The sequence below is a fragment of the Bison bison genome, unplaced genomic scaffold (assembly GCF_000754665.1).
Source record: "Bison bison bison isolate TAMUID 2011002044 unplaced genomic scaffold, Bison_UMD1.0 scf7180017864325, whole genome shotgun sequence".
Taxonomy (NCBI): Eukaryota; Metazoa; Chordata; class Mammalia; order Artiodactyla; family Bovidae; genus Bison; species Bison bison.
In genome coordinates, this window is record NW_011494897.1 from 1,371,619 (window position 1) to 1,396,218 (window position 24,600).

The 24,600-nt window shown below is 37.9% G+C and overlaps 1 protein-coding gene across 1 annotated transcript in view; it reads right to left on the bottom strand.

The window, feature by feature from the left end:
• The window catches only part of MARK1 (MAP/microtubule affinity-regulating kinase 1), a 114,577-nt gene that overhangs the window by 45,991 nt on the left and 43,986 nt on the right, over positions 1-24,600 (bottom strand). The window contains exons 2-4 of the mRNA XM_010853302.1: positions 13,843-14,046; positions 12,538-12,591; positions 190-238 (exon numbers count right to left, since the gene is read on the bottom strand). Coding sequence (XP_010851604.1) covers positions 190-238; positions 12,538-12,591; positions 13,843-14,046 — 307 coding nt within the window. The remainder of the gene's footprint in view (positions 1-189; positions 239-12,537; positions 12,592-13,842; positions 14,047-24,600) is intronic.

Below are 24,600 nucleotides of genomic sequence, written 5' to 3' on the forward strand. Positions count from 1 at the left end.
CAATTTGTAGCCTTCAGTTAACTTCTTTATAATATTTTTACCCAAAGTAACACTTTCTGAGATTATTACTTAGGTTATCACTTTTCTTCTTTTTATACAGAACATCCTTAAAACTGTATCATTTTAAATAGCCTCAATAGTATTTAAGGAAAATATTTTATCATTAATTGTGGAATATAAATTTCATACCTATGTTAGGGTGATTCAATATCTTCATTATTCGTACTTCTCGAAACAACTGTGAAAGGAAACAGGAAACATTTCTGCTAAAAAAGAATACTCAACAGAGAACCAATCAAAACATCTATTTGAAGAAATTTATCTTCTTGTAAGACACTATAGGATTTACTTCACAATTCCAACTCTACTAAGACTTGGCTTCCAGGACAACGTTAACTAATTGAACTCAAATGGTTCTGTGTGTGTGTGTGAATATACCATATACAATAAAAAAAATTCAAATACTCATTACTAGGAATAAAAGAAAAATACTATGGAAATGAAACTAAATGTACATTCTTATGACTTTTATCCAAAAACAACGTTCTTAGGAGGTGGGGGGGCCTGACTCTTTATCTCTACTGGTTGATCACACTATAAGCAATTATGAATAAAGGTATATAAACCATTAAGCTTTTGTGTGGACATAAATTTTCAATTCACTTGGGTAAATATCAAAGAAGATGATTGCTGGGTGGTATAGTGGAGTAGGTTTAGTTTTATAAGAATCCAACAAACTACCCTCCAAACTGGCTGCACCATTTTGCATTCCCATCAGCAGCTGAGAGCTCCTGTTGTTTCACATCCTTGCCACCATTCAGTGTTGTCACTGTTCTGGATTTTCACCATTTTATAGGTGTGCAGGAAGCCCCAATAGCTCAAGAGGCAAATAATCCACCTGCAATGCAGGAGATGCAGGAGACTTGGGTTTGATCTGAGTCAGGAAGATCCCCTGGAGAAGGAAACAGCAACTCACTCCAGTATTCTTGTCTGGGAAATCCCATGGACAGAGGAGCCTGGCAGGTTATAGCTTATAGGGTCGCAGAGCTGGATGTGCCTGAGCACACACAGGCAATGCAATGGGTGTGAAGTGATATCTGTTGTTTTAATTTATTCTAGTTAAAGCAATAATATACAGCCATCGGGTTCCTACATCTCAAAGATGTCTAGAATATATTGTTCTATGGATAGTTTCCTCTTCTTCAGGTGGATTTCTTTTTAAATTTATTGAAATACGGTTAATTTAAAAAGTCGTATTAGTTTCAGGTGTTCAGCAAAGTGATTCATATATGAACATATCCATATATGTTCATTTTTAGACTCTTTTCCATTATAGGTTATTACAGGATATTGAGTACAGTCCCTGTGTTATACAGTCGGTCCTCGTTGGTTACCTATTTTATCCTTTAATAGTTTTTGACAAGGAGTGAGAAAAAAACAAAAACAAGCAACAGCATAAATGTGTGTATAAGCTGGGTATGTGCTGGCTTAAAGTGACAGGCAGCTATGGACAGAAGAGCAGCTGCTGCTGGAAGAAGTAATGATGGGGGTTTTAAGTGCTTAATTGACTTGGAACAATGAAGTGCCAGAATCATGCCCTGCCAATCACCCTTATTTCTAAAGAAACACTTAAATTGTCACTAGATTTGTCATTAACCTTCCAAACCTAGAGAATTTGGGTCAACTTAACAGGAGTAGCACATGGATTCAGTAAAGGTTTATGATGCTCTTCTTCATGATTCCCCATAATCCCTTCTTAAACTCTAATATTCCAGTTGGTTGCACAGAAGAGAGACTGGACAATGTCGAAGTCTTCTGCACCAGTCACTTGAGTCAAAGGGAGCAGAAGAGGGAGAGACAGTGAGTTCCTTACACATATGTGATTTTTTCACTCAGAACACATCCTTATTAGCAAAGACGCCAATCTTATCCATGCTTGCTCTTCCTTAGTAAAGGGGGAGAGAGAGAGGTGAGGGAGAAAGGAGAGCTGAACATTTAGACCAAGTTAAGAAGGTTACCCTGAGATGGAGAAATGTTGTAAAAATCACTGCACGCCTGTGTACTACAAGAGACACAGGAGATGTGGGTTCAATCCCTGGGTTGGGAAGAACCCCTGGAAAAGGAAATGGCAACCCACTAGCCAAAACTATGGTTTTTCCAGTAGTCATGTACAGATGTGATAGCTGGACCATAAAGAAGGCTGAGAACTGAAAAATTGATGCTTCTGAATGGTGGTGCTGGAGAAGACTCTTGAGAGTCCCTTGGACTGCAAGGAGATCCAACCAGTCCATTCTAAAGGAAATCAGTCCTAGGTGTTCATTGAAAGGACTGACGCTGAAGCAGAAGCACCAATACTTTGGCCACCTGATGTGAAGAACTGACTCATTGGAAGAGACCCTGATGCTGGGCAAGATTGAAGGTGGGAGGAGAAGGGAGCGACAGAGGATGAGATGGTTGGATGGCATTGCCGACTCAATGGACATGAGTTTGAACAAACTCCAGGAGACAGTTAAGGACGGGAAGGCCTAGCATGCTGCAGTACACGGGGTCTCAAAGAGTCAGACACGACAGAGTGACTGAACAACAACAACTAGTATTCTTGCCTGCAAAACGCCATGGACAGAGGAGTCTGGTGGGCTATACAGTCCATGAAGTTGCCAAGAGTCAAGATATGACTGAGCGAACTAAGCATCATATATCCAGGCCAAGTAAGGACAACAGAAGTCTGCCATTGTTTTAGACCAGCATTTATATGAGCTTTCCCACCTTTAAAAATTTCAGTGTGATTAAAACGCACATGAGAATTAACCAGGAAAAAAACAGAAGTTCATGAACATATTAAATAGTCCCACATTACTATTTGAGTTTCTGATTCTAATTTCTAGTCCTAATTTTCCTCTTGAAACTGTGACATCATGATGTTCCTAACATATACAAATTTAGCAGGAGAGCTCTGGATTCACTAATACCTTTCAAACTATTGGTTCAGCTTTTCTGTCGGCGGAGAACTAAGGCCAGGGTTTTAAGACTGTGTGTTGAATTAGAGAAGTAAGTGCTGAGCGAGGCTTGAGACGGATGGGTCTTCCATGACGGAAGGGCAGGCACTTCACTGTCTGGACTTTGTGACAGTTGTTCTAGTTGTTCAGAGGCTTCTGTGGTTTCCTCCTGGGTTCTTGACTGTTTTAGATAACGGAAGTTAGTGAACAAGCCTCAGTTCTGTGGAGAGGTATTCACTTTTCAGTTCAGTCCTTCCTGGTTAGAGGTAAGGATCAGGATTAGGCAAACTCCATTAGTGTTAATCAATACATATTTGTCTTATTTATTTCTTCTCTCAACTACTCTGTTCCTTCCAACCTCTTCCATTCCTTCTGCTTATTATTACTTTTTTTTTTTTTTTCGAGAGACAAAATTTAATATATGCACACGGTTTTATATGGGGATGGTGGAAAAGTCTATTCTATTTATTAGTAGTCAAGTGGACATGGCTAAGACAATGCTCATCCTATTTATTCTCAAAGCATCATAGTCAGGGACCAGTCAAACTGCCATCATCATCTCTACCAGACCTGCTCACTGTGCTGTCCTGGGACCTGTCAATGTCAAAGGACTTCTTCATCATCTCTGTATTCTTGGGCAGATAGAGAAGAACTCTGGCCACGGAGAAATTGACAAAGGCAGTGGTCAACCTTGTTCCCCCCAAGGAGAGCTCTTCCAGGCTGTCATCAGAGTCACAGTATGCTGGGCTCATAAGAGGAGGCTGACATTCATATCTTCTTGGCCTTTTAACACAGCTTTCTTGGCCTTTCAGGTATTTTGCTCTGATTTGGGTTTGAGGAGGGGCAGAAGCCCTTCTTTGCCTTCACCTCAAACCTTGTAAAAATTCAACTGTATCTTTCACAGCAGTTTACTGGCCTATTAACGTGAAGTGTGGGTGCTGCTGTACCCTGTAGGTGATGTTCAGATCTAAGGGAAAGGGCTTTGTATACACCTTCTCAGAGACACCAGTCATTGTGGGATTTTATATACAATGTGCCTATATTAACAGAACCCTACAGATTAAACTCTCAGCTTTTTAATTTCTAGCATTACCATTTCATTCCTCTTTTACTTCAGACATTATTATTAGGACATCAAATATCTTATGAAGTTATTCCTAGTACCAGTATTAAAACACAGGCTAACTTAAGCTCTCCCCATGAAATACTTCAGAAAAAGAAATCTGAATATACTTAAATTAGTATATATTAGATGATTTCTAAATAAAAAACACAAAATGCTTAGTATTACTTCTAAACTTGACAACTTGTCATCAATTATTAAATGCAAAATAATAGGCTCTGCCACTTTGCCTAAATTTTACCTTCATATATGAATGATAACTTTTCTTTTTATGAACTGGTACTAATTTTATAGTGCTATAGTCTTTCCCAAGGGCTTGTATGGATACAACTGTGGGCTCAAGTTGCTGTTAAGTAAATACAATTATTTGAGACATCAAATCAAATAATTTCAGAGAGAAGATACTAAACATTAAATAGATTAAATCTGAAAAAAATGTCCAATCTCACTAGGCAGAAATCATGAAAATCAAAAGAAGATACCTTCCACGAGATTGGCAAAAATTAAGAAATCTGATAATATAAAGTGCTGACAACAATGTGGAGCAAAAGTAAATCTCATACAAAGTTAGCAGAAGTAGATATTGGTGTAGCCACTTAAGAGCAATTTGACATTATTTAATAAATTTGAGGATATGCATGCCCTTTAACCTTGCAATTCTACTTGGAGAGATATATACCCTTCTTTACTTCTTTAGAAAAATAAGTACACAACAATAAACATTGCTGCATTGTCTGTAACAGCAAAAACAAAAAGCTAACTAGGAAAAAAAAAAAAAAAGGAAACACTAAAACAACAGGAACAATCTAAATATAAACAGAAAGATGGACTAACTGGTAGATATCTACTAAGAGAATGGGTAAACCAGCTTATTTGTACAATGGCATTAGTAATAGTGAAAATAAGTGAGCTAGACTATACACACTAACATGGATAAAACTGTAAGACAAGCTAAATGGAAACAAGTAAGCTGCAGAAGAATAAAAAGCTTAAAATAAATAATATATAGTATTTTATGTAAAGATACACATGTGAAAAATTTTTAAACAAATGAATGGGAATAAGAAAGACCAAATTCAGAATAGAAGTTATTTCTAGGTACAAGGACAGGAATAGAGCCAAGAAATGACACACAGGGCTTCAACTGTATCTCTAGTTTTATCTTATAAAAAAAGATCAGAAAAAAAAAAAAAAGATCAGAAATGAAACATTTCAGCCCAATAAATAAATATCATGAGAAAGCAACTTTTTTTTAAATGGTAAAGATGTTTTGAAGTCTCCATCCAAAAATTAAAGATAGACTAGTGTACTATATCAACAAACTTTCCAACTTAGAAAAGCCAGGAGTATGACTCTTAAAATAACTGTGAAAATATTACATAGTTCTTGAGAATACAGAAATAGATGTACACTTTTCAGCCAAAAAAGACTGAGAAATTAGAACAGAGGTCTTCAGAATCAGAGGCAGAAATACACGCATCAAAAGCAAAATCCAAATAGTACTATTCAAGCAAAACTAAAGCGATGTTTTATGAATAACTCTTGGTTCTGGGTGCTTAATTTTAAGAAGGGCAGGAGGATTTAACACCTGTTGTGGAGATAGGAAAGGTTTCCCTGAAGAAATTACTCTTAAGGCTGAAATGTGAGAAGTGAGCAAGAAGTGGAGATAGGAAAGGTTTCCCTGAAGAAATTACTCTTAAGGCTGAAGTGTGAGAAGTGAGCAAGAATTAAGTGAAGTGAAAATCGCTCCATTGTATCTGACTCTTTGCAATCCCATGGACTGTAGTCCATGGAATTCTCCAGAACAGAATACTGGAGTGGGTAGCCTTTCCCAACCTCCAGGGATCCAACCCAGGGATCAAACCCAGGTCTCCAACATTGCAGGCAGATTCTTTACCAACTGAGCTATCAGGGAAGCCCAAAGGGAGTGGTAAAAGCTTAAGAACAGGGTGGGTGAAAAGCTGCAAAGGCCTGATGGCTGAAACAGTATGAATAGCACCAGATGAAAGAAAGGCAGCAGAATCAGAGGAGGAGGGGATGAGAAGAGTGGGGAGAAGCTAGGGAGAGTTGGGGGACCATGAGATGAAAAAAGAAGGTAGGATCTGAACACCATGTTAATGAACTTGATTTCCAAACTACAAAAAATGGAATGCCATCTACAAGTTTAAACAGAAAGACAATATAATCAGACAGGTTCTGCATCCTTGATGACTTTTTAAAGGGTTTATATATGTGTGAGTGAGTGACTGAGTGTGTGTGTGGGGGGGTAGGGGGTGTTGGGGGGGATGCAAAGTGCAGAAAACCTAGGTGGAAAGCTACTGGGGTAGTCCAAGGAAGAGATAACAGCAGCGGTGTCGAGAGGATCGGGATGAGAAAGACATTTAAGAAATAAAATCAGATGTCCATCAGCCAATGAATAGATAAGAAAGCTATGGTACATATACACAATGGAGTACTACTCAGCCATTAAAAAGAATACATTTGAATCAGTTCTAATGAGGTGGATGAAACTGGAGCCTATTATACAAAGTGAAGTAAGCCAGAAGGAAAAACACCAATACAGTATACTAACGCATATATATGGAATTTAGAAAGATGGTAACAATAACCCTGTGTACGAGACAGCAAAAGAGACACTGATGTATAGAACAGTCTTATGGACTCTGTGGGAGAGGGAGAGGGTGGGAAGATTTGGGAGAATGGCATTGAAACATGTAAAATATCATGTATGAAACGAGATGCCAGTCCAGGTTCAATGCACGATACTGGATGCTTGGGGCTAGTGCACTGGGATGACCCAGAGGGATGGTATGGGGAGGGAGGAGGGAGGAGGGTTCAGGATGGGGAACACATGTATACCTGTGGTGGATTCATTTTGATATTTGGCAAAACTAATACAACTATGTAAAGTTTAAAAATAAAATAAAATTTAAAAAAAAAAAGAAATAAAATCAGAACAATTCAAGGACTGAGATGGTGAGGAGGAGGGAGAGGGAGGAGCCAAGGATAGTTCTGAGGCTTCTGGCCTGCACAATTTGGGGACAGTGTCACTCACTGAGACAGGACACTGGAAGAGCAACAGGAGGGCAACATACTGAGCAGGCGGGGGGAGGTCATGAGTTCAGCTTTGGATATAAGTTTGGGTTATCTTTGAGGGATTACAAGCAAATGTAGGAGGAGTTCTGAGTTGAAGAAATAAATCTGTGTTTGCTTATAGGTGACCATTTAAACCAGAGTCACCCTTGAGACAGCCTTGGAAGAGAACACTGAGAGTCCTAGGACCATGCCTTGTGAAACTCCAACACTGAGCGGCAAACAAAAAGGAATATGACTCCATTTAAAGGAAAGAGAAAAGGGGGAGCCAAAAACACAGAGGAAAACATAAGGGAAATATAATCTTCATTCAATACATATTTGCTATATTAACAATTAATTAATTAACACATGTATTGGACTCAATGACATGCAGCTTTAATCGTAAGGCAGTTTCCATTTCTAGCTTTACTTTTTTTTCCCCCTTATTTCTATTAAGTTTAAAAAATCCTAAATTATAATCACAGATTGACCAGTGAAAGGAACAAAGGAAATACTGGGAGGTATGTCAGAGACATTCAGATTAATTAGAGTACCCAACCTTACAAAAGCAGTTCTTTACGAAGCTTATGTACTGCTCTCAGACAGATTCTAGGCTATTGATCTAATCACACTAAAAAGTCAGAAGACTAGAAATTTCAATCTGAAGGATAATAGCAAATGGTTCTTAATATACTCTTTGGATATGCTTACTCTGGAAAGTAGTCTTCATATCTGGATGTAACATTTGTACGTTAAACCTGCCTATAATATGTTATTGAACTCTTTGTCCAATAACTGAAGGCTAAAACAGGGTTTAGAAAAGTCAGAGTTTTGGTCAGTGAACTGCCTGAAATACAGTTTGGTCTTTCCAAAAAGGAGTCGCCCCAGTGGTTCAGCAGTCAAGAATCCGCCTGCAAGGCAGGAGATGTGGGAGACGCGGGTCTGATCCCTGGATCACAAAGATCCCCTGGAGAAGGAAATGGCAACCCACTCCAATATTCTTGCCTAGGAAATTCCAGGGACAGAGAAGCCATCCAGGGGGTCGCCAAAGAGTTAGATACAACTTAGCGATTAAACAAGAGCAACTCTCCAAAAAATCTGGTTATCTTTAACATTTCAACTGTTGATATTTTAGTTAGACATTAACATTATTAGTATCACCTTTTAAAAGAAACTTGTTTAGAAACTAACACAATATTGTAAAGTAATTATCCTTCAATTAAAAATAAATTTAAAAAGAAACTTGTTTCAGTGTGAAAGATACACTTCCCAATTCACACTGTGGGCTACACAGACATCTCCCAATAGCCAATATTTTATGATAGTCCCTGTTTCCAGCATTCCTTTAAAATCAAATCAAGGTCAGAGATATGTTACCAACCAAAAATTTCATGGAGAATGAAGCAGTGAGTGACTCGGCATTAGGTATGATCCTATGTATTCACACAGCAGTATCACTCCTTGCAGGTGTTTGAACTTATATATATAAATTCAGTAATGATTCAAAGACAACTTTTGCAGTCCACAACCAGCTTACTAAACACTAATTCTTCTCTTATGACTTAGGTTTTCATTTATCCACGAAAGAACTGGTCAAGACTTTTCCTTCAAATCATCTACACACATGGAAAGAACTGTACACAAGAAGTACTCAGCACGTAAGTGGTTTTTGCAGCTACGAAGTGACATATGTGAGAGAGCAAGCATATGTGAGAGTAATTGGTTTTCAGCCTATGTTCAACAGGGAGATTTGTTAAGGAGTATTGCCAAGGAGCTTCTGCTTTCTTCTTGATCCAAAATATTTGTCAATAATTATAGGATTGCCTTTAAAAGTTTGGTTTTTTGATTTGTTAAAAGAAATATAATTCTGAATTGCTTCCATGATTCTGTCTTCCTCTCTACTTTTACTGACCAAATTCATCAACATGATACAGATTATTTTGAAGATATTCTGGAAAACTTAACTACCTTACCAGAGAGGTCTCTGGGCTTCATCTGAAAACTCACTGAAGTATAAATGGCTTAGGTTACCATTTGACAATGTTTTTACACAACAGATAACACACTAGCAGTAAATGAATTATTCATTCAATAAGTTTGACTCCTAGATGTTAATTATCGAAACTTTTTATCACTGTCATAAGGATTCCTATTCTATGTAACTGGGATGCAGCACTTCTCATTATTAATGAGTTTTAGTAGTCTTGTTTCTGTTTTCATTGCAGGTTTTACTACTCAGCAGATGACTTCTGAACCACTGTGCTATTTTTGTGATTTTGAAATATAATAAAACACAGTAAAACAATAAAAGATGCAAATTAATCAGTAATATACAGAAGATAAACTGCACCCTGATGATTGTGAGCTGAGACAAACTAACAAAAACTTTGTCAATCTGTTATAAATTAATATGTCCAAGTTTCAAAACTTGGTGGAATTTCAGAGAAAACAACTAATCTTGCATTTCAAGTAAGTGAACTATGAATAAAACTGCTTCATCGTTCTGCTTTTTCTCCATCAGTTACAGGCTGCTTAAAAGATCCCCAGGGAATCACTAGTGTAGTTCATAGACCCTACTCTAAAAAACCACTAATACGTGAGGCGGGAGTCATACTTCAAAGAGGAACAAGTAAATATAACATCTATGCTAAACAGTCTTAAACTATGAAAACGTATTAAACTGGATTCCATTAATTTAAAATATGTAATACAAATAATACAAGATATTACGTGAGCAATGTTGAAACTAAAGATGCTAACAATTCCAAAGACCAAACTGTTTTTAAGAACTCTATATTTCAGAAGTTTGGAACAGGTGGGGTATCAAATTTAGATTACTTTCATCTATTACCAATGTTGGCAAAGGAAAGTAATATTCCCTATTAATATGCTATACAAAAAAGAATAAACAAGAAGGACCAGCTTAAATTCACATCAAGTTCAGAACAAGACTTAACCAAATACTTTTGGGTTGAGATGAGATTAAAATGAATCCTTACTGCAAATATGTGCTGTCATAATCTGCCTTTTAAGAAGCACACCTAAGGCACGGAAAGCCATTTTGCTATTTTTTTTACTATTACTTGACTGTCAGTGCTAAGGGGGAAAAAATGATTACTTTTAATTCCGTGTTTTATATTTTTATTTCTTAGATATGACTGACTGGCATATGAGGTGCTCCTAGCATTCACTGAGTAAGGCCAAATGTTGAATATTCTACAATGCATGAAAACAAAGCAAGCCTTGATCTGTTCTTTCCTAAATCTTTTAACAAAAAGCGAAGCTATGAACATAAATAAAAATTATTCTGAGAACAACAAAATACACATGGTGTACTGGCTACATTTAGTAAATTTCAATCTTTGCTTTTATTTTCACAGATTTAAGAAAACAAAATTGCCATCATTTTTTATATGCCCGTTTGGAAAAGCAACCCTTTATCAGCAAGATTAGCAGAATTTAGCAGAATCTATAACAGAAATTACATCACCAAGTATATTTTTAATCTGAATAACAGTTCAGCTTCACGTCTGCATGTCTGCTGCATGTTTCAACAAGGGTGACTTTGGTTCCACAACTTTCTCTGGGCCCCTCTGGGAAAGACAGAGTGGGGGTCACACTGCCCTGCATCCAACAAGCACAACAGGCCTGGACTAGTTCTACATGTCACTCAAAATCACATAATTTACCAGAGTATCACACAGAGTAACCTCGGAAAAGAGAAAAGGCTAGCTGGGCCATGAACAGGGCCTCTGGGCTGTTATGCAGTCTCTGTGTTTTAAAGGGATTCCCAGGAGAGGGGTGGGCAAAAATTTGCCCCACTGTGGCTCTAACACAGGAAGAAACAGCATCTTTGGATAATTTGTCTGCCCAAGGAAGATGCCTTTTTATAACTCATACCACTAAGTCATGATTAGCTGAGAGACAGGTACTGGAAGTTTCTCCCAAAAAACATCCAACAAGGTATATATCATCTCACTCTCACAGAGAAAAAAAAAAATCCAGCAAACCTTTCATGTTCATACAGATGAGAAATACCAATACTATGAAAAGCTATACTGGTTGGCAAATTTAAAAGGAATCTCAGTAAGTAAAAAGACAGATCCAAATCTCTTAAGTAGAAATATATAAAATAAACTGAGTTATCTGGTACTGAGACAAGTGGAAAGTCTTGATTATCACTGACTCAAATTTTTCATTTAATGTTAGAATCACAACAGGTATAGTTATACACACCACACTAAAACTTTCTTATAGAATTCTGTTTTAGAAATCCAGTTATTTACACCACACTTACATATGTGACCACGATCCCATTATATTCTCATAAAAATAATAATGTACTTTATACATAATCACACATATATACCTTATATACTACACAGTGAGCTATATATAAACAACATATATGGCACAAATGCTAAAATATTTGCTTCATTTTCAAAGTACTAAAATGTGTATCTGAGAAAGTTTTCCCAAATAATTAATGAAGCAACATGAACCAGCTTTACTAAATTTACCAGGTCAATTCCCATTCTACTTGCTTTTTTTGGTCCCTATGCTGTTTTATGGAGAAGGAGATGGCACCCACTCCAGTACTCTTGCCTGGAAAATCCCATGGATGGAGGAGCCTGGTAGGCTGTAGTCCGTGGGGTCGCTAAGAGTTGGACACGACTGAGCAACTTCATTTTCACTTTTCACTTTCTTGCATTGGAGAAGGAAATGGCTACTCACTCCAGTGTTCTTGCCTGGAGAATCCCAGGGACGGGGGAGCCTGGTGGGCTGCTGTCTATGGGGTCGCACAGAGTCGGACACAACTGAAGCGACTTAGCAGCAGCAGCAGCAGCATGCTGTTTTATATGTTCACCCTTTGAAGAAATGTTCATATCTTCTACTGTAAGTTAGCTTATAGTAACTTCTACTCTAAGTTAGCTTACAGTAACTTCTACAGTAATCTTCTACTGTAGTTTTTGTGGAGGAAGGAAGAGAATAGCAATAGCAAACCCACCTATTGACAACAGTATCTCATAAGTTGATTAGAATGAAGCAGAATCCTAAGTACTTCAAAATATCTGATACAAAAAGTTTTATCCTACTGTATTAAAAGACATAAGTTCCTTTGACACGGTAAATGCATTTGAGGAGTAGATATTTTTCAAACATTTGATAAATACTTAAATACTAACAAATGTATATATTATGTTGATATCAAGTCTTTTCTTCATATACTGATGAAATGTAGAATTGTACCTAATGGGAAATTTAGAATAACTGATTCTACAAGTATCATATATTGATTATAAACCCATATTATAATTACTTACTATTAAAATAATTAAATACCTTTTGTAGACTGGTAGGATTTAGCTGAGTTTTGTCTATTATTTTCACAGCAACCTGAAAAAGAGAATTATTAAATTTTAATTAGAGAATACATACCTTAAAGAATAAAATTTATAAAGAAAACATCTTTTGTTTCATCCTAATTAGATATAGCTATACTGGGGGTTAACATAATTGGATGGTAAAGTTTTGATAACTAGACAGCCTTAGAATATATTCTATTGACCCAAGTCTGTAACCTATTTGATTCTAAGTCAGTGAAATTACACCTTTGTTAAGTTCTTCCAAGGTTCCCCTTTTAAAGTAAAAATCATTTGTACTTTAATATTTGACTCATGATCTTGATAAGTCATAATTATCAGAAGAGAGAGGCTTATAAACTTTTAGTAAGTTAAGTAATATGTGGGGAGAGAGACTGGACACCCAAACTTACAGCAAACTAACGAAACGGGTTTAAACATCCTCTAAATCTTTGTCTAATATAACCTGTGTCCTAATAGCTCCTGGAGTCAAAATAGAGAAGACTAAATTTAACCATAAGTGACAATAATATTATGTATAAAACAAAATGGAAACTTAGCAAAAATGTTTTATGACACATTTTTCATAATGTCCTAATTGGATCCAATCATGTAATGTAGAGTGTTAGATGTTTAACTATTTTGAGTCTTTAATATACAAATTATTAAATATATTATTATTAAACATATATTTTACTATGTAAATACACCTACTTTGAAACACACAGGATTTTAGAAACCTGATTCTCTTATTATCTGAGAAAAACATCTATAACACTTGCTCAATATAATCTCTAAATAGATTAAAAATTAGTGGCTAATTTCCTATGCATTTATACCTAATTTACTTCAAGTAGTAGTTTTTAGAATTTAATTCAGGTAACACTGGCTTTTAACACTATGTAAGTTTCATGTGTACAACCTCAGATTTCTATTCCTATATACAGTACAGCTTAAGTAGTAATTAATAAGAAGTTATCCTAGCCCTGTTCCTGGGGTTGGGTAGCAAGGGTAATCTGAAATGTTTATGGAAATCATATAATGAAAAGATAGAAGGCTAAGAAAACCTCATGTGCAGCACATCTGATTTATAAGAGATGCTAATATGTAAGGACAATTTTTCTGTGCTAGGTATAACTCTACCTATGTACATTTCATTCACACATACCCCAATGTTTACTATATTACAACTGTTAATTTATTTCCAGAATCAACTATAGGAAAGCTTTTTAGTAAGACTCTGGAGAGGTCCAAGTAAGTATTAAAAGGCATCATGAAAACTTACCTCTCTACCGGTTAGTACATGCCTTGCCAATTTCACTTTGGCAAAATTTCCCTTCCCTATTGTCTTTTGTAAACGGTAATTTCCAATGTGAGGCTGTTCGTCTGTTGCTGACGTAATGGAGTTTCTACACCGAGGGATGTTCTGTCTGCTACTTGATTTGGTTGGCTGGATATGGGGTTCAGTATATCCATCCACAGATGTATGCTAAGAAAAAGGTTAGAAGATTTCATCATTAATTAAACTATATAATTAAAGGACAGTTCAAATAACACTACAAACAATTTTCATTAATAATTCATAACCTAGAGGGGTAGGATGGGGTAGGAGGTGGGAGGCAGGCTCCAAACAGAGGGGACATATATAAACCTATGGCTGATACATGTTGATGTATGGCAGAAACCAGCACAGTATTGTAATTATTCTTCAATTAAAAATAAAGAGGAAAAAATTAATTCATCTCTAATGAAAACAGATTGCACTACACCATTTCTGGGCATTCTGTTTGCAATTTCTACTTGACTTTAGTTCCCTTTGCCAGGGGGAATATAATCATTTAAAATGAAACATTCTGCATAGCTTTAGACATATGCTTTTGCTTTTAAAAAGATATAAATGGTGAGATGGCCAGGAGCCCCACAGATGATTACTCTCCTAAGGGTGTTACCCGTGTAGGCTGAGATGCCAATTCAGATCCAGATTGCTTCCTTACAATGGCAGAATGTCTTCAGTACCAAGACAACTTCACGAGTACAGCTCTGTTTCTCTAAACCAGTCCAGCTACTTGTCCTGGTCACTCTTTCATTTGCTGGGCACATAACTTTGGCCACCTAACCAAGCCGTTTCCCACGACAGGTACACCTTTAATCAACTCCCTCTCAGCCCCTCACCCAGTTTCCCATGCCCAAGAAGGAGCCATCGACAGCCCTGCTGGATCCATGCCTTTACATCCACTGCCTTCTTCCTCCTTGCCGTTCTCAAGGCAGAGACGTCACTTTGTCTCAGCGTCTCACGCTGGCTCACAATCACAGTAATTGACCATATTACCCTGGGGCTCAGCACCTCAAGTCCCAGGTAAGGCTGCCTAAGGAACCCTGTTACCCCAGCTCTGAGTGTCCCTGCTCTTGGCTAGTTTTGTCTGCTTTCCGAAGTAAATGAAATTTGTAGCATTTTCTGTAAAAATGTAGAATTATGCATGACAAACATAACATCATTATCTGACATCTTAAAAATAGCTGAAGATGAGTACAACAAATTAACAAAAGAAGTGGGCAGCTTTATTTGCAAAGTAATTCAGACATATATGTTGTCCAAACTATACCACCAAAAGCATGTCTAAAAAATTATGATCAGAAATTTCTTAAAGGCAACTTTGAAGATGACTCCATTTACTAATTTCATCCAAAGCAGGACTCAAGATCATTTTTCTATTAGTTTTTACTTTTGATATTTTTTAAAAACTTGGCTCAGGAGTAAAGGATTTTCTGTGTCTCACACACACTTGCAGCCATTTTGAGTTAAGAGTCACGCTGGGGTATTTTCACAGCAAACTGTACTTCCATGTGATTCGATCCACTGCATTGTCATACACTCACTTCTTTGTGTCTGCCACCTTACCATGAGCAACTTGAGGACAGGCATGTTTTCTTCCCACTTTTATACACTTACCACACTGCAGAGTGCCAGAATATAGGAAAAGTTCAATGAACCAATAGTTCTCAAAGTGCTGTCCTTGGGCTAGCAACATCAGCATCATTTGGGAACATGCTAGAAATGCAAATTCTCTGACCCTGTTCCAGACCTACTGAACAGGAAACTCTGGGGGTGGAACCCAGTAAGGAGTATTTTAGCCAGTCCTCCAGGTGATTCTGATGCAGGCAAATTTGAAAACTACTGCAATTAATAATGTAAGTAGGCAGTAATCACAAAGTCACTGGTTCTTAGCGACTTTTCTATTATCTGAGCATAAACAAGAGATTTTAATTAAAATCATTTTCTCAGAGTCAACAGATCACTATAGTAATTCCTACTATTCCTAAATAGTACTTCTGTACCTGAACTTGTCCAGCAGGGACTATGGACTTCTTTATCATTCAAAATTGAGTTTTATCTCCTCCTCAACAAAGTGCTCTGTCTTTCACAAAGCAGAACTGATTACCCCTCTTTTTTGTTGCTATCTTTATATCCAGGAAAAATTTCTACTATTGGACTATCACACCATCTTCTTAAGTATTGGTCTATGGTCAATGTTCATTGTTAGACCTAAATCTCCCTAAACTCTAGAAATTAATATGGATTGCTAGTTAGTGTGTGCTCAGTCGTGTCCAACTCTTTGCGACCCCATGGACTGCACCATGCCAGAATTCTCTGTCCATCACCAACGCCTGGAGCTTACTCAAACTCATGTCCATCGAGTCAGTGATGCCATCCAACAATCCCATCCTCTGTCATCCCCTCCTCCTACCGCCTTCAATCTTTTCCAGCATCAGGGTCTTTTCAAATCAAATCAGTTCTTCACATCAGGTGGCCAAAGGATTAGAGTTTCAGCTTTAGCATCAGTCCTTCCAATGAATATTCAGGACTGATTTCCTTTAGGATTGACTGGTTGGATCTCCTTGCAGGCCAAGGGACTCTCAAGAGTCTTCTTCAACACCACAGTTCAAAAGCATCAAATCTTCAGCACTCAGCTTTCTTTATAGTCCAACTCTCACATCCATATATGACTACTGGAAAAACCAAAGCTTTGACTAGATACCCTTGGTTGGCAAAGTAATGTCTCTGCTTTTGAATATGCTGTCTAGGTTGGTCATAACTTTTCTTCCCAGGAGCAAGCGTCTTTGAATTTCATGGCTGCAGTCACCATCTGCAGTGATTTTGGAGCCCCCAAAACATAAAGTCTGACACTGTTTCCACTGTTTCCCCATCTATTTGCCATGAAGTGATGGAACTAGATGCCATGATCTTCATTTTCTGAATGTTGAGTTTTAAGCCAATTTTTTCACTCTCCTCTTTCAATTTCATCAAGAGGCTCTTTAGTTCTTCTTCACTTTCTGCCATAAGGGTGGTGTCATCGGCATATCTGAGGTTATTGATATTTATCCCAGCAATCTTGATTCCAGCTTGTGCTTCATCCAGTCCAGCATTTCTTTTGAGGTACTCTGGATATAAGTTAAATAAGCAGAGTGACAATATACAGCCTCGACGTACTCCTTTTCCTATCTGGAACCAGTCTGCTGTTCCATGTCCAGTTCTAACTGCTGCTTCTTAACTTGCATACAGATTTCTCAGCAGGCAGGTCAGGTGGTCTGGTATGCCCATCTCTTTCAGAATTCTCCACAGTTTGTTGTGATCCACACAGTCAAAGGCTTTGGCATAATCAACAAAGCAGAAATAGATGTTTTTCTGGAACTCTCTTGCTTTTTTGATGATCCACTGGATGTTGGCCATTTGATCTCTGGTTCCTCTGCTTTTTCTAAAACCAGCTTGAACATCTGGAGGTTGGTGGTACTACTGAAGCCTGGCTTGGAGAATTTTGGGCATTACTTTGCTGGCATGTGAGATGAGTGCAATTGTGTGGCAGTTTGAGCGTTCTTTGGCATTGCCTTTCTTTGGGAGTGGAATAAAAACTGATTATTTTTCAGTCTTGTGGCACTGCTGAGTTTTCCAAATTTGCTGACATATTGAGTGCAGCACTTTCACAGCATCATCTTTGAGGATTTGGAACAGCTCAACTGGAATTCTATCACCTCTAGTAGCTCTGTAGTGATGCTTCCTAAGGCCCACTTGACTTCTCATTCCAGGATGTCTGGCTTCTAGGTGAGTGATCACATCATCGTGGTTATCTGGGTCATGAAGATCTTTTTGGTACAGTTCTTCTGTGTATTCTTGTCACCTCTTCTTAGTATCTTCTGCTTCTGTTAGGTCCATCCCATTTCTGTTTTATTGAGCCCATCTTTGCATGAAATGTTCCCTTGGTATCTCTCATTTTCTTGAGGAGATCTCTAGTCTTTCCCATTTTGTTGTTTTCCTCTATTTCTTTGCACTGATTGCTGAGGAAGGCTTTCTTATCTCTCCTTGCTATTCTTTGGAATTTGGCATTCAAATAGGTAAATTCTTCCTTTTCTCCTTTGCCTTTTGCTTCTCTTCTATTCACAGCTAATTTGTAAGGCCTCCTCAGACAACTATTTTGCCTTTTTGCTTTTCTTTTTCTTGGGGATGATCTTGATTACTGCCTCCTGTACAATGTCACGAACCTCTGTCCATAATTCTTCAGGCAGTCTATCAGATCTAATCCCTTGAATCCATTCGTCACTTCCATTGTATAATTATAAGGGGTTAGATTTAGGTCATACTTGAATGGTCTAGTGGTTTTCCCTACTTTCTTCTAAGTCTGAATTTGGCAATGCACTCTCAAAAATGACAGATCTCTGTTCATTTCCAAGGCAAACCATTCAATATCCAGTAATCCAAGTCTATGTCCCAACCTGTAATGCTGAAGAAGTTGAAGTTGAACAGTTCTATGAAGACCTACAAGATCTAGAACTACTATCCAAAAAAATGTCCTTTTCATTATAGGGGACTGGAATACAAAAGTAAGAAGTCAAGAAAACACCTGGAGTAACAAGTAAATTTGGCCTTGGAGTACAGAATGAAGCAGGGCAAAGGCTAATATATTTTTGCCAAGAGAACATGCTGGTCACAGCAAACACCCTCTTCCAACAGTATAAGAGAAGACTCTACAGATGGACATCACCAAATGGTCAATACCAAATATGGTGTTAGGCACAAAAAAAGACAAAACAAATACAAATCAGCCAAGTAAAGAAACTTATGTTCCCTGTGCTCCTGACACCTATACTTGGGATGACTTAAGAGGAATGATGTCTTGCTGTCCAGATCTCTTAACAGCAGAATGAGTTAAGATATTTGAGTTATATCTCAATGCTGGTTGCAGAGCATATTCTGACTATAAACCAAACTGGTAGACTGAATTATTAGCTCCAAATTTTGACATCCTTTGCCATGTAACTTTCCAATGTCCTCCTACTGAGGGCAGAATATAGTTTTACACTCTTTGGGCATCCAGTCATATGATTTGCTTTGGCCAATAAAATGAGTTCAAAATGGTGGTATAAGCCAGTCCCATATTAGTCATCAAGAGGCTCTGCTGTGTTTCAACTTGCTCTCTCACATTTCTGCCATCCCCATGAGAAGGGCGTGTCCAGGTTGAACCAGAAGGAAGACGAGAAACACACTGAGCAGAGCCACTCCCAGCTGAGGTCAGATTAACTCAACAGATTCCCAGATAACCCCGTGACTCATAAGAAACAACATATGCTTGTGAGTTTGAACCACTGGGTGTTGGGATGACTTGTTACCGAGCAATACAATAGCTGATACATAAGAGCTACTTTCTAATTAAGAGGTCATAAAGGAAAAATGAATAATTAGGAGATTCTTATCAGACATGTTCAACTTTTAGCTAAGCTACCAACAAAAGAGAGGGCAGTATAATCAGTTCCCTAAGGAGAAACTCTCGATCAGGTAACTTATCAATATTTAGGGGCAGCATTCTTGACTGTTCTGTATATCCTCAACAAGAATGGTGAGACACAGAGGTCAGCAAAGTTTTCTATAAAAAGCTAGACAATAAATATTTCAGGTTTTGCAGACTCCACTGTCCCTGTTGGGTATTCATTTTTAAAGAAAATTTCTTAGTGCAGGGCCATATAAAAACATATCCAAAAGCTGCATTTGGCCTATAGGATGCAGTTGGCCAACCGCTACTGTAAAACATCATGGTTTGAAAAGCAGGACTAAATTGCTTCTGGCCAATGCTACCAACAGAGAAGGAGATTCTAGGAAAATATAGGTATGGCAGTGTCTGTACTTCGAGAGGAGAGGAGGGGAGAGAGGGATCTTACAAAAATACTATTCTTTCTTATCCCACTCCTAGAATTGGAAAAGGTAATATATTCTCCAAAATCCTTTTTAAAAATGAGATCTCCTAACTTTCAACATTAAGCATGACCCTTTTTAGGAGCCATCCAACTTTCTCAGAATGCATTTAGAGGAGTCTTAAATTAGAAATTATAATGGAATATAAAGCACATTTTTTATATTATGATGCTAATTATAAAACACCCACCTAAACAAATATTCCTTCCCTCAAACCCCCATTTTTCCTTAGGAGTGCCATAGCACCACTCAGCAGCAGAATCTTTCCTTAAAGGAACTTTCTGAAGAGTAATTTGAGATAACTGATCTCACTCCATGCTGATCAATATATTAACTCTCAAACAGGAAGCCTAGAAAAAAATGTTTATCCAGCATGGGCTGAAGTCATGCTGTGCTGTGTGTGCTTAGTCACTCAACTGTGTCCAACTCTGATCCCATGGACTGTAGCCTGCCAGGATCCTCTGTCCACTGGGATTCTTCAGGCAAGAATACTGGAGTGGGCTGCCATGCCCTCGTCGGGCTGAAGTCATAGTTAAGTTTAATTAAGAACTGTCTCAGCTGTACAAGATATTATGCAAGCTCAATAATATAATGGCTATAAATTCTAGTCCCTCATCTTTAGCTGAAAATACAAATTCAGATTTTATTTTCTTTCTTCAAGTTGTCCACTCAATCCAGTAGACACTGAATTCCTTCATTTTTCTGCAGCAGTGGCAACATGAACCTAAATCTGGGCTTGAGATGTACTGTATTCAAAGTAATTACAGGTAGCGATTTCATTAGCTCTTCAAGAAACTAATCCCATGGATTATCAGACTTAGAATTCCTGAATAATAATAGAATTTTCCCTGCTTTCAATACCAACTGAAATGAAATTTTTCTACACACTAGCTATGCATCCTTGGGCAAGTTGTTTAATCTTTATGTGCATGTTTCCTCCTCTATTAAAGGAACTAATAATAAAGCCTGCTGCTGCTGCTAAGTCACTTCAGTCATGTCTGACTCTGTTCGATCCCAGAGACGGCAGCCCACCAGGCTCCCCCGTCCCTGGGATTCTCCAGGCAAGAACACTGGAGTGGGTTGCCATTTCCTTCTCCAATGCATGAAAGTGAAAAGTGAAAGTGAAGTCGCTCATGTCGTGTCTGACTCCCAGCGACCCCATGGACTGCAACCTACCAGGCTCCTCCGTCCATGGGATTTTCCTACCTCATAGCTATTCTGAGCATTACATAAAATAATTTCTGTAAAGGTGCTCAGAATAGCACATAGTAAGAACCATACAAGTGCTTGTTGATTCAGTTCAGTTCAGTCGTTCAGTCGTGTCCAACTCTTTGCGACCCCATGAACCACAGCACAACAGGCCTCCCTGTCCATCACCAACTCATGGAGTCCACCCAAACCCATGTCCATCGAGTCAATGATGCCATCCAACCATCTCATCCTCTGTTGTCCCCTTCTCCTCCTGCCCTCAATCTTCCCCAGCATCAGGGTCCTTTCCAACGAGTCAGCTCTTCACATCAGATGGCCAAAGTATTGGAGTTTCAGCCTTAGCATCAGTCCTTCCAATGAACACTCAGAACTGATCTCCTTTAGAGTGGACTGGTTGGATCTCTTTGCAGTCCAAGGGACTCTCAAGAGTCTTCTCCAACACCACACTTCAAAAGCATCCATTCTTCAGTGCTCAGCTTTCTTTATAGTCCAACTCTCACATCCATACATGACTACTGGAAAAACCACAGCCTTGACTAGACGGACCTTTGTTAGCAAAGTAATGTCTCTGCTTTTTAATATGCTGTCTAGGTTGGTCATAACCAAAGAAACAAAAAAACCCCATCTCCTAGGCCAGAAAACCAATCCCAAATTTCTGCCATTTCCCTGAGTGTTTGTTGCCTGCAGTGACGTCAGGTTGCCTGTAACCTGACTGTGTAGAAACTGTACTAGTTTCGGTACAGTCAGGTTTCTTGTCTCTTAAGCAACAGAAACCAACTTAGGCTAAGTTAAAAAAAAAAAAAACGGAATTTTTCTTAAGTCTATTGGCAGCCTGAAAAAAAATTCTGAAGGATAAAACTTGTGTTCAAGTGGAAGAAGACAAGACTATGCAAATAGCCAAAATAAAATAACTATGCTTGGTAATATGGGGTAAAAAGGAAATAAAATGAGGAGATGTGACAAGAGTGTCTAGGGAGGGAGTTGGGGTGAATGCTACTAATGGACTAGATGTAATAAATGATGTTTGAGCTGGACCCAACAGATGGCAATGAGCTAGAGAAACAGGAGAAGAGTATTTCAGGCAGTGAAATGAATAAACAGAAAAACCCCAAGGTGAGAGTACACTTTGTAACGTCAAAGAAGAAAGGTACCTAAGAAAATGGTATATTAAATGGAGGATCTTTTTCAAAGGCCTACACGTTGAAAATTCAGTTGTCCAACTGAATACTACTGGAATTCAAACTGTTAAAGTTATGGATATAGAGCCCCTGCACACTGAATCATACCAGTGTCAGATTTAGAGGGCAAAAGATGGTGTAGCTTGGCTAACCTATTAGGTAATGAATGAATACATGAATACATGAATGAATCAATTGACAAATACATGATAAAGAAAGAATATTCCTGAGAAGTTATATATCATATATTAGACCTGAAGCTGGGGATGTCACAACTCACTTCCCAGGACTCTAGAACATGCCACTTTGCACACCATAACTACTCTTTAGTCAGTTGATATTAGCAGCAATACAGGCCACAACAATTTAGAAACAATAACCAAATTTCTATTTCTCAAAGTCATTTTTAAAAAAAAGTAGGGAAGTTATGGTTCTAATAATGGATAAATAGTTGTATCTGATTAATCTACCAGTAAATAAGAATACAATCTCCAGACAAAATATTAAAAACAACTGTTTGGTGGCCCTGAAGAGCTACAGAAAGAAGCCAAAAACTGGAAGGAGACTGATCTTTGTAAAAAGGGAACCACATAGGGTGAAATTTTTAGTTTCCACCTGGGGGGCAAACTCTGATCCACCAAGCTCCCAGTGACTGAAATTCAAGCAGAGCAACAGTCTTACTGGCTTAAGGAGTCAGAGGATGGAGCTGATGGCTAAAAAAAAGAATTGATCTAAGAGTGAAAAAGGAAACTCTGATGAAAATAAAGCTATGGAGAATAAAACTCTGAAGTCCTCACACAAACTACAGGTCCCTTACTGAGCCCTAAACCAAACGTGAGCAAGAGAAACTCCAAAAAACATGTCAGAAGGAGACAGATAGAAGGTTAGGGAAACTATAGATTTGCCTATTGAGCGCTACTGGAAAGGCTGAATTTGAAGACTGAGTTAAGCCAAATTAACTTCCTGTCAAATCAACACTTTTCAGAGGAAGATAAATAAATCCAGAGACTCTGTTTAGTACTATCAACAATATCCTATATACAATCAAAATTTACTAAGTACATGATGGAACAGAAAAATGAGACTGTCAAGAGAAACAGCAGTCAACAGAAATAGACACCAAGATGTTCTAGAAGTTGGACTCAACAGGCAAGAACTTTAAAGCAGTTATGATAACTGTTTCTAAAAGTAAAGGATAATATGATTAGAAGAAACAAACATGGGAAATATCAGAAGAGAAATGGAAACTATAGTTAAAAAGAAGTAAATGGAAATTCTAGAACTGAATTGTATAAGTTTTTAAAAACTCAATTCACTGGGCAGGTGTATAGCAGACTGCAAAAGAGAAAGGGTCAACAAACTTGAAGACAGATGAATAAAAATTAGACAATCTGAAGAAGTGAGAATATCAATTAGTCAATCTAAAGAACTAGGGAGATTAAACAAAAATGCAGAGAGCCCCATGATCTGTGGGTCAATAACACACACTAACTCATGTGTAAATGGGGTACTAGAGAAGGAATAAGAAGGAAAGAAGGGAGAAAAAATTACTACATGCAATAATGGTCATGTAATTCCCCCAAACTATGAACGCCAAGTCAGATAAGTTTGAAGAAAAACAAAAGGAGGTACATCACAAAGTCTAACTACTAAAAAATTATGTATAGATGGGTGAAGTGGGGTGGGGAACCTTAAGAGGAGTTAGGGGAAAACAACACAATACATACAAAGGAGTGACAGCGCAAATGGTAGCTCACTTCTTGGAGAAGGCAATGGCACCCCACTCCAGTACTCTTGCCTGGAACATCCCATGGACAGAGGAGCCTGCTGGGCTGCAGTCCATGGGGTTGCTAAGAGTTGGACACGACTGAGCGACTTCATTTTCACTTTTCACCTTCATGCATTGGAGAAGGAAATGGCAACCCACTTCAATGTTCTTGCCTGGAGAATCCCAGGGACGGGGGAGCCTGGTGGGCTGCCGTCTATGGGGTCGCACAGAGTCGGACACGACTGAAGTGACTTAGCAGCAGCAGCTCACTTCTTATCAGAAACAATGGCCGTCAGGTGACAATGAAAGATTTTTGATGTACTGCAGAAAAAAATAAATGCAACCCAAAATCCTTTACACAATGAAAATATTCTTTTAAAAAAGACAACTACTGTAAATCAATAATACCTGAATAAAAATTGTAATAAAAAATGAAGACAAAATAAAGATGAACGAGAACTGAAAGAATCTGCTGCCAGAAGACATATGCTATATGAAATGCTAAGGATAATTTTTCCAGCTAAAAGAAAGTGAACATAGATAGTAATCTAAACCTACAGAAAGGAAAAAAGAGCTCTTGAAATGATAAATATGTGAGAAATATAAATAATACATATTTTTTCATCTTTCTTTAAAAGAAATATGACT